Genomic DNA, 19,898 nt, shown 5'->3' on the forward strand with positions numbered 1-19,898 from the left:
ATAAACCAGCAAAGGACCAGTTTAAACCAGCAAAGGACCAGCATAAACCAGCAACGGACCAGCTTAAACCAGCATCCCAGCGTCAAAACATACCTAACCAGCATATGCTGGTTCAACACATAATGAACTGCTATACACCAAGCTGAATGTGTATCATTAGACTACAGTAAAAGGTACACACAGTAATTTTTGTTTATGTTGCGCTGGGGTGTTTACGACATAAACTGAATAGTTTGTCGGCGGTCACGTGAAAGCGACTCGCGCCATTTAAAATTAAACAGACGTTTATAGCCTTTATCTCATGTGCGTGTGATTTTAAAGATACTTTTTTAAAGCTCGTAATTTATTTAGGGTTAAAATATTTAAATGAGACAAAAATAACTGAGTGTGCCGTTTTTAACTGCAATTCTCAATATTTTTCACATGAATATAGACTGTTGCACAATGGCGCCGCCTGTTGCACACTATGACACTAGACAGATCTACGGTAAGAATTGCAGCATCCTCCTCCTACACGAGCCTTTTGTACTATACGAAGCCTACACGTAACCTTGACACTGGTTACGACAGTATACCAGTGCAAAAAGTGTGGAGGTGAGAGAGAACATTAATAGGCGTCTGTACTTTATGTACCATCTTTTGTACCACGTTGTACTATTTTGCACCGTCTGAAAGCATCAGCTTATTACATGTGGCTCTTTAGATTACATGTGCCACCGATGAGCAAGTGGAGCACCCCGTTTTAAAAGCAAAAAAGACCAAGTAAGCACTTCATCAGTTCAAGTTCAGGCTTATCTCTGTGCAATGTTACAGCGTTCACTAGTGCGACTTTTAGCCAGTACAATGGCGCCATCTACTGTTCACAACAGACAAAACGCTTTACACAGGCTGAGAAGGCCAAGATGTCCTCCTATTCATCATATTATGAAGGTGCCAAAACATTCAAGCCAGGCTGTAAAATGCACTACATTTCACAGCATCTCCTTGTTTACATGGAATATAAATGTCTGCAGAAACGTGACAGACTGAGTAATGATGTGGTAAGGCAGTTGAGCAGAAGGTTTTAGAGAAAAAAGCTATGATAGATTCAACTATACAATACGTTATTTGCACTGCTGTTTGTGTAGATTTTTACATTTGAATACTAATGAACTTTCTTTCTTTCTTTCATTTTCTTTGTGGAGTTTGTCCTTATTCAGTAAATTGGACATACACACATAGACGTGAAATAATAAAAGTGTCAAGCTACTTTCCATGGATTGAAGTTCCCAAATACATTTGAAGATTGATTTTAGATTTAAACGTGGAGCCTGACTTCAGAGTCTATATGGGATGTTGAAGTCCTGGTGGCATTTAGAGCTTTGCAGGAGTACATTATTAAATTGGACATCTTGAGACTAGTGAAGGGTGGCAGCAATATATGACAGAACAGAGTGGGGAATAAAAGGGTCATGATGATTCGATAAACCACTGTTATTTTATTTCATATTGTAGCTGATTATCACTAGTGATGGAGAGTTTTGTAGCCAACCAACAACCTGGTCTTTACATTTGTTAGATTTTTTTTACATTGTTATTATATTCACATAGTAGTTTTAATAAAATTTTATTATTTAAAATTAGTAACATTTATAATGTAGGCTACAGATGCTGATTTATTGTCTTTTGTGGTTATTTAATTTAGAGATATAAACCATGTTTTTTTTTTAATATGTAAAAAAAAATCATATTATGTTAGATTATAGGCTATTATTTAACGTTATTTTTAGAATTTCATATACTTGCATAGTGTTATATATAGTATATTTTATAAGATTTGTGTAGTTTGTATTAAATAGTTTGTATTTTTGTAGAGTTTGCATATTTTCTTTACATTTTAGGCAGGGATATTTTCTTCTACATCGTTTGTTTTAGCCACTCGAGCTAATCCACAGATTATGTTTGTTCATTTCTCGCGAGATTTACGTCCAATAGTTTTAAACGCGTGTTGCAGCACATTGTATGAGTTTAGAGCCCCAAACTGAGAGTTAAATTCAGATCAAAGCTCATTTTAAGTATTTGAAGCGAATTCTACCGCTCCTACATTTACAGACACCTGCCACACAGCGCAATCCTTTTGATTCACGGTGTATTGATTCAGCACAAATTACAGATTATGTTTGCTCATTTCTCGCGAGATTTACGTCCAATAGTTTTAAACGCGTGTTGCAGCACATTGTATGACGAGTTTAGAGCCCCAAACTGAGAGTTAAATTCAGATCAAAGCTCATTTTAAGTATTTGAAGCGAATTCTACCGCTCCTACATTTACAGACACCTGCCACACAGCGCAATCCTTTTGATTCACGGTGTATTGATTCAGCACAAATTCAGCAGCAACAACGACAACAACAACAAAAAAAGCCTATTTCGAGCAGCCTCAAAAATATGTCATGGCGGCCCAGAAAAAACTGTTAACTCCTGACAATTTCATTGGTTAACGGAGCGGCCACCTCTTTCATAACGTGGTAGGAGCATTCGCTTGCGTAGAATATTCAGTAAATCTATTTTTTTTACTCTGTTAACAGACATAAAGCGTCGTGGCGGCGGTGCACGTGCGCTCGGTTTAATCGAAGAGCTATAAAACACATTGAGTCGTATATGACAGCGGCGTTTACTTTGACTTGATGTTAGGTTATAGGAGGAGTGAAGTGGTGTCAGGCAGACATGGTGGTCTGGAAGGGAGGATGCAGTCACTTGCAGACGATTTATTCTGTGAAACGTAGTACTGGAACGTTTAGTTGAATATAGATGAGCTACTCTTGTGATTTCTTCTGTAGTAATGACAAGGAAGCAAGTGTATATTTATATATTCATTGCATCTTTGAAAATATGTTGGGGATGGACATAATGTTCATAAAGAGGAGTTGGAACTGGATGTAGGTGACATAATTATATATTTCAGTGTACAAGGGGATAGAAATAAAAAAGCACATCCTATACAGTTAGCTATTAGAACTTTTGAGGAAGTCATATATAGCATAAAATGCATTTACCTGGATCCTATTTACGTTTAACAATAATGTTTTGTACAGGTGTCAACAGTAAATAAGAATGTCCAAAATGATATTTAAAAATCAATAAAAAAAATTGTTTAAAACACATTTGTCATGTTTCTAGGATTGCTCCTTTGGACCACAACAAAACATGATATATATATATATATATATATGTGTGTGTGACATGATATGTAATTTTTTTTTTTCACGGTTTTCATGTGACAACGAGATGGCTTCCTGAATATTGGTTACACTGATTTTGATTTGGCAAACAAAAGTTTTTTATATATTAACAATATATATATATATATTTTAAATACTTACTTTTTAAATAAATAATTATAAAAGATTATGATAAATGATTTAGGCTATACCAACATTTTCAGGATTGGTGGCCTTTTAAAGTAACTTTTTACAGTCCCGGGACTGATAGGTTTTTTTTTGTTTTTTTTAATATATCTAACATTTTGCAGTTTATTTCAGAAACTGAAAGCACATTAATATTAGGAAATGTGAATTCAAGTCATCCTTTGCATCCCAAAATGTCATGAAAAAAGGAGTGTCACGTCATAAACCCTTATGCAAGAAAATTTCATTTAAAAACTACATATGGTTTTGTAAGTGATATACATTTTAATGGCAGTAGAATAAACAAAATTTTTTAAGAATATTTTATACAATTATTAATATTGGGGAAGTTCAAGTATACATGAAATTAGCTTTTTGCTTTTATTATTCTATGACTTTAAACAAAGCTGTAGGCCTAGTGCGGTGTATAAATGTAAAAGGTGAAATTCTGTTAGAGCATTTAATATGTTTTTATAAGGAATGTTTTTATTAACCTGTAATATTGGTAGATACTTTAAGCAGCACCTTTTCCTTATTTTATTACAGTCTGGCACTTTTTAATGTATGCATATTGTGTGCATAATTTAACCAGTTATATTTACTGTATATTTGAAATAGATATTTATTTTGTGTTTGTTTATAGCAGTATTCATATATAATCAACATGCTAATAAAAAAAACTTATTTTGCTGTCTGTGAGTATATATGCATGAGTTTGAGTGAGTTAGACTGCCACTTCTCTTCTCCAGATGAGTTTCGCCGAGTTTACATCCGGGTTTTTCCCTAGGCAATGGAAGACGCACTACCGCTGTTCCTTAGGCAAAGTGAAATAAATTCGCCGCACCGTCACAAAAAATAGTCCTCTTCCCAAACACGTTTTGAGGAAACTTCACGTCCACTTTTACACCAAGCGCGCGCACTTTTACAGTAATCTCGATGTTTCTGAATCGTTTGGATGGATGTTTGGGGTATTTGTGATTTTTGACGGCTACTTTTCCTGCCCCCTTCGTCTCCCTCTTCCTGCGCGGATGAATCGTCGGGTGCTGCGGCTGTGGTGAATGAGATTGAAGAAGAGTTCTTGTTTTGTATCTCAGTTTCTCTCTTTTTTTACACACACAAATTAAAATTAAACAAACAAAAAATAAGCTCGGTAACCTAGCTAAATTCAGCCCAGAGCACCACTACAGCTATGTGAGGGATCGGATCGGACCGAGACCTCGGAGTGTTTGTAAATATTTATTTAAATAATTTGTGGGGAGAGAGAGAGGCACTACTGCTCAAGTGAGTAGAGGAGGGTAAGTGCACCTTGGGATCTTTTTTTTATTATTGCAACTTTTATGCGCCTCGTTTTTGGACTTTAATCGTTCAGAGACTCTTCGTCGCTTTTCCAAATCCAAACCCCGTCGCGATCGGGTAGGTAGAGAAGTCAGGATCCCGATGATTTTGGAGCAGAATTTCCGCTTATTTCTAGGAGTTGAGTGGTGTATTTCTAAGTGCAGCGCGTGAATCGAACGTTCCGCGCGTTTTGTTATTTTGTAACATTTTAAACTTCGCTGGATACATTGCTGCCGCAACGGTTGTTTCCAGCTCAGTGGAAACAGTGTATCCGATGGCAGCAGGGGGGATAAAAGAGGGTCGAATGAAGATCTTTTGCTCATGCATGGCTTGAATTAGTGGTTGCGGCTCAGTCGAGTCCATCTAACTGTAATTTGTGCTGTTGGCCTGTTAGCTTTAGCAGAGTTAGCCGTAGCACAATATGAAAGCTCCTTATATTCAGCAGCAGGTTTGTAAAAAAAGATTCACTCCTATTTTGGTAGTTTTCAACGCTTTTAGTGCCTGGGCTTGTAGTGGGTGGATGATAAAGTGATGCTTTTTAAAGCACTGCGATTTTGTTGTTTGTTTAGAAAGTGTTTTTTTAATGTTGCTCTCTCTTTTTTTTTGGTTGGAGGAGGCTGAGTGAAAAAGAAACTCACAACGCTTTTACCCTCATATTGTAGTGGATCAAACACGCATTTCTCCGTTTTGTGAATCTTTGTGAAAAGTATGCTGTCGGTAAACACTTTGGGCATCATCTTTCGTGTTTCCCAGAGGTTTATAATAGTGGCCTAATCAACGTGCTGCTTAACTTTTCCTGTCATTTGCACATCCCTGATCAGATGTACAGAACTAAAGGCCGGTTTCATGTATAGCTCAGGATAATTTGGGGTCTAAATGCAGCTTAACTGTCTGTCAAGAGTGTTTTTGCACACTATTGTAGTTTTGCAGGTGGCATATTAAAGCATTTGGAGTTTATTTGAGTTATGTTATGTGGGAACAGTTTGTCTTTCATAGTCTTTGTTGGATCATTTTGTAAAACCTTACAAAAGCCTTACATGTTTAGTATCAATTTATTTTAGTTTTCAACTGATTGTTGATATCTGTCAAACTTTAGTAAAGTGTTTATCCTTTTCTTTGTTATTGTTATTGATTCACTTTTTATCTACTTTGTTTTCTGCTCATGTTTTGCTTTCATGTTTATATTTTGAACTCGTTGATATTTCTCATGTTTGTGGAACTTTAAAATGCGTTTACACCCTCATCTGACATGTTGAGCTCTTTCTTTAGGTTTTGTTTTCCTTATCCAGGTAGTTTCACTTTTAATGTTTGTACTGTGGCAATCAAATCTTTGGGGTATTTATGATTCCATGTACCAATGTGCGTAATAGATATAATGCCTTCTTAATACTCATAAACTACATTGGAATATCCACAGGAGTTTTGTTGTTGATGCCATTCATGAATATCAAGCAGTTATGCAAATCAAAACGTACTGGCTTATGTAACATGACACTGGAAGTATTTCAGTCCTATAACTTGTGTCCTGTCAGGTGTAGTTGTGATATTCTGTTACCTCATCCAGGCCTGGATACTATTTATAAAGGACAATAATTCACATTTCCCTTATTTCGTCTATTTGTAGCTGTCTTATATCAGTGACAGTTTGCTTAAGTAAAGTATATTTGTTCCCCGCACTCAGATGAATCAGTTGTTAATAGTTGAATTAAAGTAATTTCAATGTTTGTCTGTTGTTACATTTATAGGTATTCGTTTAAATACGAATATGAAAATGCCGTAATAATATGTTGTTATACAATGTACCTGATTGATTACAGTAATATGTTATTTCAACTTATTCTCACTTTTATGTAATTCATATTGCTTTATTTTACCTTTTAAAATACGAGGTACATTATATATTCGGCAAACCACAACTAAAAGTTTTATTCTGGAATGCAGTTTTGATCTGGGCTGGTTGTATAGTTTAACAAAGAACATTTCAACAGGTCACCGAAAACTTTACAGAGACACTAAAAGTCCCGTGTTACTGTACTGTATAGCTTTCCTATTGCAAATAAGAACCTAATTTGAATTGTAAACTCAAAAGTAAATATATAAATTTTTCTCCCTCTTTGTATATTTAATATGCAGGGTTTTAAGACACAATTTTTAAGATGTTAGCTAATGCTTTCTAAAAGCTGGTCAGCATCATGATTCAACATAAATCTCTTTTATGGCATCCATAACAAAATACCTAATGAGATCATTTTTTCCAGCTATTTCAGGGGAATTTGCCTATAAACTAAGTTTCATGAGTTGAATAGTGATATTATTATGATTACTATTACTATAATTATTATTATTTTACTAATTCTTACATGGTGCTATTCTGACGTGGTTAACTATAATTATTAATAATAATATTAATAATATAAGTTTCAAGTTTCCGTAAATTATTACAGAGACTTAGTAAAGGTTTTGGATTGTGATTTTTTATTTATTTTTGGTAATGTTTATATATGGTGCATTTTTTTCTGGTAGTTTGCACCTTTTGTCTTTTCGCTAGTTAACATTCAAGAATTATGACTTAATATATTATGAATATAGACAACGTGCTTTTAAAAGACGTATGCCTCTAAACTAAGTTTCATGAGTTGAATAGTGATATTATTATGGATACTATTACTATAATTATTATTATTTTACTAATTCTTACATGGTGCTATTCTTACGTGGTTAACTATAATTATTAATAATAATATTAATAATATAAGTTTCAAGTTTCCGTAAATTATTACAGAGACTTAGTAAAGGTTTTGGATTGTGATTTTTTATTTATTTTTGGTAATGTTTATATATGGTGCATTTTTTTCTGGTAGTTTGCACCTTTTGTCTTTTCGCTAGTTAACATTCAAGAATTATGACTTAATATATTATGAATATAGACAACGTGCTTTTAAAAGACGTACATAATCCACTTCAGTTTTCACAATCACTCTCAATTTTTTTGGGCACCCAAGCTAACACGTTTCTCTTCCTAAAGTTCCAGTGATCGTACTATTTAGTTGTGTGTTATTATAGACTTTATTTGATCAAAGACCGGCAGAGTGACTCATACACTTGTCGATTTGAGAGGGTGTCATTTCCTGTGCATTGTAGGCTGAAGGTCCTGAGATACCCGTCTGCCGTGTGGTCATGACAGATGTCATCGCTGGCGAGTACAGGCTTCGCTTAATATCTCAGAACTCCATTTGGCAGGACAGCACAAAGGACAAATCCGATGCTTGAGTTTTGAAGAAGATATTTTTAGGTCCGCGAAGATGCCGGGAGATGCACAGGGATGCAGGACTTTTTTGTCGTGGGGTTCATAGATGGGATGAGCAATTACGAGCCCGCTGAATGCTGTGCTTGCAATGTTGCCCCTTTTTACACAGACTGTAAGAGAGAGAGAGGGAAGTGGAGTGTCTCTTCCCCCATCTAATAGGTTGTGTGTGTGTGTGTGTTTCAACTTGTGCAGGGAGTTGGAGAGAGCACGTGAACACCAGTCTCCGTGCCAGCTGGTAAGTCCTCTAATAGCCTCTGTTATAATTGTCCTCTTGGCACAGGGCCGCACACCAAAATCAATGAGAGTGAATGAATGTCTGTAACACTGCCTCTGTTTCGCTCACTGTTACACTAAGCATCGAGGTTGTTCCGATTCGTCCGACGACAGGCAAACAGTCCTGCCCATCTTTTCGATTGTCACAAATTTTTTATCCTCCGCCAACCCCAGTTTTCCCAGAAAATTGCTTTTCAACAAGACCCTCCATTGAGTTTTTATTTCTCATCTTAGTCCCGTTTCGCCAAAATACTTTTTTGAACTTAAACAAGAGGTTCTCGCAGTGTGTCGCTCCGGGAATACGAGCTGAATAAAGCGTGTCTGTTTACTACCACCTGAGACATCATGAATCACGGCTCGATTTAGAGAAGTGCATTTTTCCCTCAAACCACATTAGATACCGACTCGTGTTCCCCCTCGTGGTGGTATTGGATTAAGTCAACCGCCGAGCATCTCGCAAAATTATGGTTAAATATATAAAATAGAAAAAAAGTCTGCAAAACCTCTCTTGTTTGATTTCTCTAGACAGGCTGAAAGTTTCCTGGGACTTTCTGGCGAACTGGATCAATGATGGAATTGCAAACATTACAGGAGGCCCTGAAAGTGGAAATACAAGTCCATCAGGTAGGAGATCTCGCAAATGGGCCTCTAATCAGTTAAATCAGGTGGGGAAAACAGTGCTGAAGTGTCTCTGTACTTTCAGTACATGAGACCTAAAATCACAATCCGATGCTGGAAAGCACCTTCGTTGTTTTACGGATGATTCAAATGATTTGGGAGTCTCCAGGTCCTCTATTGCGCTTGGTGATAAATGAAGATATGTTTCTCCTCTTGTCCCTCGCAGTCAGAGGCGGCGTGTCCCAGCAGGCAGAAAATTAGTCGAGCTGTCTGAGTGGGGTAAGAGAAAGACAAAAAGACAGGGAGGGAGGGACGGCGAGAAAGGAAAAGGAGGAGAATCAGGGTCATACTGGGCAGATAAAGCGTAAGCCATTACTTCAATTTTAACGAATCATCTCAAGCAGGTGTTCTTTTACATACTGGAGGCTTTTTTTGTGCCGGCGTCTGGTTTCGTTTCATATCGCTTGGAATATTTGACAGGCAGGTGGAAGTGGGATTTCTGCCTCATCCAGGGCAACTGAACGGGTTGTGTTGTGGTCTCGCATGACTCACTGTTGCCTACTGGTGGACTGCAGAAACTTTGAAGAAACATAAAACCACCCCTGGGCTTTTTTTTATTTTTTATAAAGTGGTGCAAAATGTCTCTTTTTTTTTTTTTTGTAATGTGACTGTATATTTGGAAAGGGCCTTAGATGTACCCTGTAAAAAAAAAAAGGATATCCTGCCAGAAAATTGTCAGTACCTTTTTTTGTTGTTGTTAAGTTTATGGATATTTCCTTAAACCCCAAAACAACGCAATGCATATATCTACTATCTATCTAATATTAGACATTTCTATTACCTGATGTTATAGATGCTAATTTCAGTTAATAGCAGATGTCCTGAAATATAATTTGGGGAACTCATTATACTCTCCCCTATCTTTTTCACTTCTTAATATATTTGCCTCTGGAAGATTGATGTTATACCAAGTGGATCAACTCATCAACTGAAATCGATAAGTTTCATATAAATTACACTTGTTCATTGCAAATGTAAAATGTTTGTTCCAAAGGAATACATTAAATGGTGTCTCCACAAACCGTTGTGAACTGGAGGACAGTTACTCTTACAGAAAGCCGTTGGCGGGCTGCCTGCTGCTCTGTCTGCTTTTGTTTGAAAGTGAGGCAGGTGCAATAGGCTGTAGTTTCACATGTGGACTGTAGATGGCAGACAACGTCTGTAACGCCCTTCAAAACTGTTGGCATAAGTTTTGACTGCAAATTCTTGTCTTCTCTTCTGTTGCCATAGAAACTTGTCGCCCAAATGAAGCAGGATCCACAGGTAAATATTCTTTATGACGTTGCTCTTTAGAAATAATCCTCTGCTTTGTTTGAGAACTTTAACATTACTGATGGCTGAGTAATATGTTTTCTATACTATTAAGGCAGCTTGGTGGTGTGTATAAATATTTTATTAAACAAAGGTTGAGCAATTCAGAATTTATATGTTTCCAGGTATTTGTTCAGATATGACACAAGCTCATAGTTTCAAAAATAAGTGATTCTTACACTTATCTTTGCTCTTTTTTTTTTTCATAGAACGCAGATCTGAAGAAACAACTTCACGAGCTCCAAGCGAAAATCACGGCTCTGAGTGAGAAACAGGTAAGAACTTTCACAGTCGTTGTGACGTCATTCACTGCTTCAGGTGCTGAAACAAATGTTTTTAAATAGTGAAACGCATTCATTAAATGCTGTCAGTGAGCAATGAGCAAAGGTTGACTGTGTGATATTGGGGTTTAAAAAAAGACACTGCGTGACTTCATTAGGCTCATTTACTTAAAGCCATGAACTAATGCTACAGATTGAAAAGCAAACAATATGCTCATATTGTACAATTTATGATATGTATTTTAACCTGCTGTTGGTGACAAAGAGGTTGATGGGAAATGTAGTTTTGTTTAGTAAAATATGATTTAATTTCAAGCAACACCACAAAAACACCAGCGTGTTTCAGCACATTTGTGTGTCCAGGTCAATCTGTGTTTACTGAAGCAATTTTTGATTTGTTTGCTTCAAATTGGTCTTATTGATTTCCTGAAGTGGCTGTTGGATCTTGTGGGAATTTGAGTTTTTAATGACAAAATGACAGCGGAAATAAGCAAAGACTGATCTATTTAATTGTTTTGCGGTTGAGAAAAGAGCAGCCAGCAGGACAGGCCTGGGTCTGTGCATTTAACAACTGTGGCAGAAGAGTAATACATGCAGCCCGCTGTGTGTAGCGCATGCGTTTGATGTGTGTGTTGGGGCTTGTCTCGTCTCCTGCTGAGAGGTGGAAACACTCCAGATTGTCAGAGAGCTTGAGATTTTTTTCAATCAAAACATTTGTTATGTACTTAGTTTATGCTAATTATATATATATATATATATTTAATACACGCACACACATATTTTTAAATAAATATAATTATATCAGTATAACATTTGCAATCATGCTGATATTTGGAGAAAAAATGGCACTCTTTGTGTGATATTAACTGTATTGATTATTGATTATATATAATGTATAGATACTGTATATGTAAGTCACTGTATTACACTGTATTATGATTAAGTGAAACTAAAATAACAGCATAAAAACTTGTTATTTGAAATAAATGTTAACTGAAATTAGATATAAAAACCTTTTTATTTCAGCACAAAAACACAAAATAAAATTATTTGAAATAACTACAACTAAAATGAAAAAGGAAAATATATAATTATTATAATTAAATATAATGAAAAACTTCAAAATATGAATAAAAATTATAATCATATTTCAATGATACTATTCATTATATTTGTAATATTCATTAAAAATAACATGCGTATTACAATAGGGATTTTTTTTAAATTTTCTCAGGTCGTAAGGTTGATTCTTACTCAGACTCTTTTTCAATCCTGTCAGCTGTGAATAGTTTGTCTGCCTTTTAAATTTCAGTTCCATTCATATGAATTCTATATAACTCTTTCCGCATCATGAATTTATATTTATGTGATTTTAGCCTTGATGTGAGGCCCTCAGCTGACACGGTGGTCTGTTGCATATGTAAACTTTCTGCTTGTGAGTCTAAAGCCGCTACTATGTGAGTGATCATCCGCTTAAAGAGAAAAATAGTTTTGTCAAAATTCATTTTGAGGAAGAGACTTTCATTTGATGTTGTGCTTAGCGCAAGGGCTTTGTTGAGGAATGTGTGTGTGTGTTTGCACTCTCAGAGGTGCGCTTTGGCTCCAGAGGACTCTGAGGCAGCAGAGTGTGTGAGATGAATTTCAATCACGTTTTTCTCTGCGTGTATGTATGTGTGGGCCTTTATAAAAGCATTTCCAGTGTTGTTAAGATGGTCTCGCACCTGAAGGGTCTTTTAAGGCTGACTGAATAAAAGCCACGGCTTAGCTTCACACCCAGAACAAAGAAAACCAGGGAATTCGGTGACTAATAATCTATTATTAGAAACCGCTGCAGCCAGATATAAACAGAACATTGAAAAGACGAGATGGGGGGTGGGGGGTGGTCTTTTCATTTTTATTTCTTGGAAAAAGTGCGTATGTGTGTTTCAGAACAATTTGTTTTTCTGTAATCACCATTTCCTCAAAATGTGACTGTGAATGGATGTATGATTTCCCGGTAATTTCTCTCCCTCTCTCAGAAAAAAGTGGTGGAGCAGTTGAGGAAGGAGTTGCTGGTGAAACAGGAGCCCGACTTGAAGCCACAGACGCTCCCAGCAACCGCAGACGGTAAAACCGTGCTGCTGACGCCCGCCTGTCCCCCTTCACAGCTGCCCACAGGGCCTCCACACAACCAGGGGGCGCCACAGGTACCGCTTCACACCCTGAACACCACACAGTTTTTAGACAAAATGTGTAGAACAGCACTATACTCGGAGGTGATATGCAGCGGAATATTTACTTAACACTGGTGAGATGTGAATTCGATTCCTGTACCGCAGCAAAAAATTAGCCGATTAGCTAGTTTACCCAAAAGGTTTATTGAAAAACAATTGCCCTGACTCATCTGCGGTGCTCTATTCTAAAGGCACACACTGTAATTGCAAACACAAATCTTTGTAATCGATTATGAATATTAATTGATGACATTTGGGTATTAAATACAAGAATGGAGCCAAACATGCAATATGACTTTGTTTAAACAATGTCTCAATAGTTAATTTGTGATTGGTTAACATTATCTAACAGCACTTGCTCTCTTGGTAACATCAATGGAAAAAAGTCATTTCAAGATATTATATTTTAATGAAAGGCAAGGACAGACCATTTTTCTTATATGCACTGATAATTCGTACACAATAACAGCAGAGAAATCAAGTCAATAGCACTATAACATCTTTTGTGTCTCCTCCTCATTCACTGCTTCCTTCAATCAACCTACCTCCCACCTCCTCGACTAGAAGACTCTCACCGTGACGCCGGTCATAACTGCAAAGACTCTACCTCTCGTGCTGAAAGCTGCCACCTCCACCATGCCTGCTTCCATGGCAACACAACGCCCCACAGTCGCCATGGTCACTGCCATCAGCAACCCCCTGAGACCCGGCACCAATTCCGACTCCCAGAGCACACCAATCAACCTTCAGGTGGCCAGCAAGCTACCCAATCAGGACACAGATGCCGGCACACGGATTGTGTCCAAGAATGTTATTGTCGTGAGTGTGAATCCCTAAATCGCTAATTGCTAAAGATTCTTCCTCGTAACTTAGTGTTTCCATTTAGCTTAAATATAACAATGTTAAACTGAAGTAGAAATGCCAGTCTGTGTTTTTGCCTAGCTTGCTGTAGTCATAGTCAGACCCACTTTGCTTTGATGTGTTTAGAACAGGATGTTTATGTCTCCAGTTAGTATGAAGATTTTAAATGACTTCTTTCTGACATTGATGTGCTTGGTTGGGGTGTATGGTGACATACTTCTGTGATGAAACCAGATAGAGGATAATTTCCTCTAAATGTTGTGAATTTCTCCATTTCACCTGCTGAGTGCCCAATAAATGGCTGGTTTTGTCACAGGTCACCACCACCTCTGCCCAGCCTATCAAAGTTCCCCAGTTTGTCCCTCCACCTAGATTGACGCCTCGACCCACCTTTCAGCCACAGGTGCGTCTCTGTTAGACCTGCCCCCTCCCCTTATGTATGTGCAGTTCCACACTGACGCCACCAGAGGGACACACAACCTAGTTTCAGAGGCCTTGTGTCTGTAAAGCCTTTGTTTACAGAGACATTCTGATTCAAGATATTTTTAAACTTCTCATCTTGAAAGAGTTTTTAACATGGGAACTAAAATTGCTCGAACACAATCACCCAAACTTCAAGACATCACTGTTCCACACTTAGAGACCCAAATTCTGCTTTTTTCCTCATAATAAAACTGACGCTCACCTTCTCCTTCCCAGCACTGGCTGTTGCTGTGATACTGTCTGCTCCCATTTTTTTTCTCTTTGCTTTAGGGTGCTTACACACTAGATTTTACGCTCTGTTAGAAATGCTACAAGTCTGTTGATATCAGTTGGGGATATTGTGTTGTTAAAAAAAAAGATAAAAAAACAAAGGTTTGCGAAAGTGATGCTCAGTCATGCAACCTAGAACTTTTGCTTTGCACTCTGACCTAGGCATCTGTTGACCAATGAAAATTCAGTCCACTGTAGTACTGCTCTATTTTGAACTGGCCTGCTTCTGTCTATACTCTCTAATGGCCCGTTTCCACCGAGCAGTACGGTTTAGTACAGTACGGTAAGGTACGCAATTATGTCTGTTTCCATTGTCAGAAGTTGTGAATGGTAGCAAAATAGCGAACCGTACCACTTTTTTGGTACCCTTCCGTTGGGGTACCTAGCACAGCAAAGGGTACCAAAAGGGTGGAGTTAAACTCACCTCAGAAAGTTGAACTGGTTGACTAGAATCGTTACTTTTGTGTGATACAAGGGAATAAAGCTTCTCCTTCACTCGTTCCGCTCTGCTGTCCATGAGTGTCGGGCTTATTTACATCAGAGTGCGCAAACACAAAAAATATAATTGTGTATTTTATCATTTAATATTTTCACACAGACAATAGCTGTTTCTCAATATACGCTCTTGTCTGTTCTTGTGGACTTGTGAAACGTCATTGCCCAAAAACCTACGTAATTTTCAAAATATTACTGTTATCATGAAATGTAGTTTTAAGAGTTTTTCAGGCGAGAATGTAATTGCTTAAAACTCAAATCTGTGGTTTGTTTATAAAGATAGCGCCTATTTGAAAATTTGCTATGCCGATTTCGAAGCTCAAGGTGATCACCGGGCGCTCAGTGCTCATGTATCCGCATAGAGCAGCCTTAGCTCGGCTAGTCCTTCCGACATTTGCCGCTGGCTCTGATGTCTCTGTAGTGATTAAACATGAGGTGCAATTAGTTTTGGATATATTTAACAGGCATTTGTGGTCTCATGAATCTATTATTTGTTCCTGGTCATATCGTTTTGGCTGAGCACAAAGTTATGTTTAACTTTATATATTTATTTTGAACTTTACTGTAGTAAAGTACAGCGCTGACTTTGTAGCATACGTTTGACTGAATTGTTTGCTTTTGTCCCGCAGCAAAAAATTAGCCGATTAGCTAGTTTACCCAAAAGGTTTATTGAAAAACAATTGCCCTGACTCATCTGCGGTGCTCTATTCTAAAGGCACACACTGTAATTGCAAATACAAATCTTTGTCCCTGAAATAAGCTTTGAGTTTGTGAAAAATAAGGGCAGAGTGACCTTAGAATCTTATAAGAGCATTGTTGCTTTTATATGGCCAATAATGTACAATCTCAGCCTTTCTGTTTTTAACTGCTTTTGTTTTGTTTAGTTTTTTCTGTGATGAGAGAAGAAGACCATCTGGGAATGTGTTGCTATTTAACATAGTATTTACTATTTTTCATAGAATTGATAAACTATTGAACTATTAATATAAATAAAATCCACATGTAGTGGCATTTGCAACCTTTTTTGTTTTTGTGATGTGGCACATTTCTAAGAGAAACTGAATATTCGACAGAAAAAAATTTATGGAGTGGGACTAAATGAATTTTATATTCATTATTTTAATTAATTATATATTCTTTTAATATTATTTTGACTATTATTTCTGTAATGTAGAGCATTTGTAAGTTAAACTATTCAACTGGAATAATTTATACGGTGGGACTATGTTTTATCAATACTGTGCAGTGCTGTCAAATCAATTATTCATATCCAAAATTAGCATTTGTGTTTATATAATATGTGTGTGTACTGTGTATATTCATATATAAATATACACACATACATGTATATATTTAAGAAATATATGTAATTTATATATAAAATAAATCAAATATATTAAAAAAAAAATGTAAAAAAAAAAAAAAAAAATAAAAAAAAAAAAATAAATATAAATTTGAAATTATACTTTTTATACTTTATAAAAAGTGTACAAAGAAATGGCTTCCATTACTTAAAATCAAGACTTGACCAAGTTATCTACGCTAGGTGCCGACTGGGTCACTCAAGATTACACATGGGTTTCTACTGATAGGTGAAGCTCCTTCTTTATGTAGACTATCTCATGCTGAGTTCCTTTGACTGTTAAACATATCCTGTTGGACTGTGATTATAATACTGCCAGAAAACACTTTTATTCAGAAACATGTTTAAGTGGAATATTTTGTAGCGCTAACATGGTGTTAAAAAATTCATAAACAAACAAAACATTGAAAAGTAATTAGAATATTCATAGGTGATGTACAGAGTGATACTTTATTACATTTTAACATGGGAGGGACATTGAAACATTTAGCAACTTTAGCTTCTTACCTTTAGCTTAGTAGATTGTTTGTTTTAGTTTTCTTTTTTCTGTTTAATACATATTTTTTTTCTCAAACATTTGTTTGTGATCAGACAGTAGTTGGTGGACCCTGCATTACATTTGTAGACCACTGCTGCACAATATTCTTGTTCACTCTTAAAAATAAAGGCTCCAAAAGGGTGTATTCACAGCAGTGCCATAGAAGAATAATTTTGGATCTAAAAACCTTTCATGGATCAGTTTTATGAAACAAGAACCTCTTTTTAGTGTGAAGAATGTTTTAAAAATCTTAAGAGCTTTTTTTCGCTATAAAGAACCTTTTGTGGAATGGAAATGTTAAAAGATTCTTCATGGAACCATTGATGCCAATAAAGAACCTTTAGTTGTAAGAATGGTCATGTTGAGTTTTCCATGGCATCAGACAGGATTGAGACTGTGGAGCAAATTAAGCAGAAGTCTGCAGGATTCAGAAAAGTTGACCGGGTGTAATTTAGTGGTTCTTGTAGCCTAGGCTGATATTCTTCAACCAGCAGGTGGCATTTGATATTTGTGTGTAAGAAGTAGCACATTTTTTCAATGCCTCCTGGTGATGCTGCAAAGAGTTGATCTGTGTATGGAAAATGTTTGTTCTGCATCTTCTATTTGTTTTATATGCCTAGTTGTACATGGCAGGTGATCTGTGTGTGTGTGTGTGTATGAAATGATACCCTCTTCTCTCTAGTCTGGTTACTGTGAGTTGGATGACTGCTGTGCTGTAATTAGGAATGGAATGGGATGTTGAATGTTATGACTCAAGTGTGTGATGCGTTCAATGGGCAGACAGGCTTGGGTGTGTTAATGTGTTCACCTGTGTGTTGTGACACGTACATGAGAAACCGCTTTATTGGTCATCACTGTGAACAAGCTGCTTGATTTGTCATAACTTTTGGAGGCTCTTTTACAGTTTTATAACTGCAAAGACTCTACCTCTCGTGCTGAAAGCTGCCACCTCCACCATGCCTGCTTCCATGGCAACACAACGCCCCACAGTCGCCATGGTCACTGCCATCAGCAACCCCCTGAGACCCGGCACCAATTCCGACTCCCAGAGCACACCAATCAACCTTCAGGTGGCCAGCAAGCTACCCAATCAGGACACAGATGCCGGCACACGGATTGTGTCCAAGAATGTTATTGTCGTGAGTGTGAATCCCTAAATCGCTAATTGCTAAAGATTCTTCCTCGTAACTTAGTGTTTCCATTTAGCTTAAATATAACAATGTTAAACTGAAGTAGAAATGCCAGTCTGTGTTTTTGCCTAGCTTGCTGTAGTCATAGTCAGACCCACTTTGCTTTGATGTGTTTAGAACAGGATGTTTATGTCTCCAGTTAGTATGAAGATTTTAAATGACTTCTTTCTGACATTGATGTGCTTGGTTGGGGTGTATGGTGACATACTTCTGTGATGAAACCAGATAGAGGATAATTTCCTCTAAATGTTGTGAATTTCTCCATTTCACCTGCTGAGTGCCCAATAAATGGCTGGTTTTGTCACAGGTCACCACCACCTCTGCCCAGCCTATCAAAGTTCCCCAGTTTGTCCCTCCACCTAGATTGACGCCTCGACCCACCTTTCAGCCACAGGTGCGTCTCTGTTAGACCTGCCCCCTCCCCTTATGTATGTGCAGTTCCACACTGACGCCACCAGAGGGACACACAACCTAGTTTCAGAGGCCTTGTGTCTGTAAAGCCTTTGTTTACAGAGACATTCTGATTCAAGATATTTTTAAACTTCTCATCTTGAAAGAGTTTTTAACATGGGAACTAAAATTGCTCGAACACAATCACCCAAACTTCAAGACATCACTGTTCCACACTTAGAGACCCAAATTCTGCTTTTTTCCTCATAATAAAACTGACGCTCACCTTCTCCTTCCCAGCACTGGCTGTTGCTGTGATACTGTCTGCTCCCATTTTTTTTCTCTTTGCTTTAGGGTGCTTACACACTAGATTTTACGCTCTGTTAGAAATGCTACAAGTCTGTTGATATCAGTTGGGGATATTGTGTTGTTAAAAAAAAAGATAAAAAAACAAAGGTTTGCGAAAGTGATGCTCAGTCATGCAACCTAGAACTTTTGCTTTGCACTCTGACCTAGGCATCTGTTGACCAATGAAAATTCAGTCCACTGTAGTACTGCTCTATTTTGAACTGGCCTGCTTCTGTCTATACTCTCTAATGGCCCGTTTCCACCGAGCAGTACGGTTTAGTACAGTACGGTAAGGTACGCAATTATGTCTGTTTCCATTGTCAGAAGTTGTGAATGGTAGCAAAATAGCGAACCGTACCACTTTTTTGGTACCCTTCCGTTGGGGTACCTAGCACAGCAAAGGGTACCAAAAGGGTGGAGTTAAACTCACCTCAGAAAGTTGAACTGGTTGACTAGAATCGTTACTTTTGTGTGATACAAGGGAATAAAGCTTCTCCTTCACTCGTTCCGCTCTGCTGTCCATGAGTGTCGGGCTTATTTACATCAGAGTGCGCAAACACAAAAAATATAATTGTGTATTTTATCATTTAATATTTTCACACAGACAATAGCTGTTTCTCAATATACGCTCTTGTCTGTTCTTGTGGACTTGTGAAACGTCATTGCCCAAAAACCTACGTAATTTTCAAAATATTACTGTTATCATGAAATGTAGTTTTAAGAGTTTTTCAGGAGAGAATGTAATTGCTTAAAACTCAAATCTGTGGTTTGTTTATAAAGATAGCGCCTATTTGAAAATTTGCTATGCCGATTTCGAAGCTCAAGGTGATCACCGGGCGCTCAGTGCTCATGTATCCGCATAGAGCAGCCTTAGCTCGGCTAGTCCTTCCGACATTTGCCGCTGGCTCTGATGTCTCTGTAGTGATTAAACATGAGGTGCAATTAGTTTTGGATATATTTAACAGGCATTTGTGGTCTCATGAATCTATTATTTGTTCCTGGTCATATCGTTTTGGCTGAGCACAAAGTTATGTTTAACTTTATATATTGATTTTGAACTTTACTGTAGTAAAGTACAGCGCTGACTTTGTAGCATACGTTTGACTGAATTGTTTGCTTTTGTCTTTATTTCCTCTTATATAAGCCTCTTATACTTTGTACTTATACTTTTATAATG

The 19,898-nt window shown here is 37.2% G+C and overlaps 1 protein-coding gene across 1 annotated transcript in view; it reads left to right on the forward strand.

The window, feature by feature from the left end:
- Window positions 1–4,460: 4,460 nt before the first annotated feature.
- The window catches only part of LOC107720761 (PHD finger protein 21A-like), a 25,683-nt gene continuing 10,245 nt past the window's right edge, over window positions 4,461–19,898 (forward strand). The window contains exons 1-8 of the mRNA XM_016528585.1: window positions 4,461–4,680; window positions 8,220–8,262; window positions 8,826–8,924; window positions 10,209–10,241; window positions 10,499–10,564; window positions 12,589–12,756; window positions 13,348–13,602; window positions 13,961–14,047. Of these exons, the coding sequence (XP_016384071.1) occupies window positions 8,868–8,924; window positions 10,209–10,241; window positions 10,499–10,564; window positions 12,589–12,756; window positions 13,348–13,602; window positions 13,961–14,047 (666 nt within the window). The 5' untranslated portion in view covers window positions 4,461–4,680; window positions 8,220–8,262; window positions 8,826–8,867. The remainder of the gene's footprint in view (window positions 4,681–8,219; window positions 8,263–8,825; window positions 8,925–10,208; window positions 10,242–10,498; window positions 10,565–12,588; window positions 12,757–13,347; window positions 13,603–13,960; window positions 14,048–19,898) is intronic.

The sequence above is a fragment of the Sinocyclocheilus rhinocerous genome, unplaced genomic scaffold (assembly GCF_001515625.1).
Source record: "Sinocyclocheilus rhinocerous isolate Xijiao unplaced genomic scaffold, SAMN03320098_v1.1 scaffold1022, whole genome shotgun sequence".
Lineage (NCBI taxonomy): Eukaryota > Metazoa > Chordata > Actinopteri > Cypriniformes > Cyprinidae > Sinocyclocheilus > Sinocyclocheilus rhinocerous.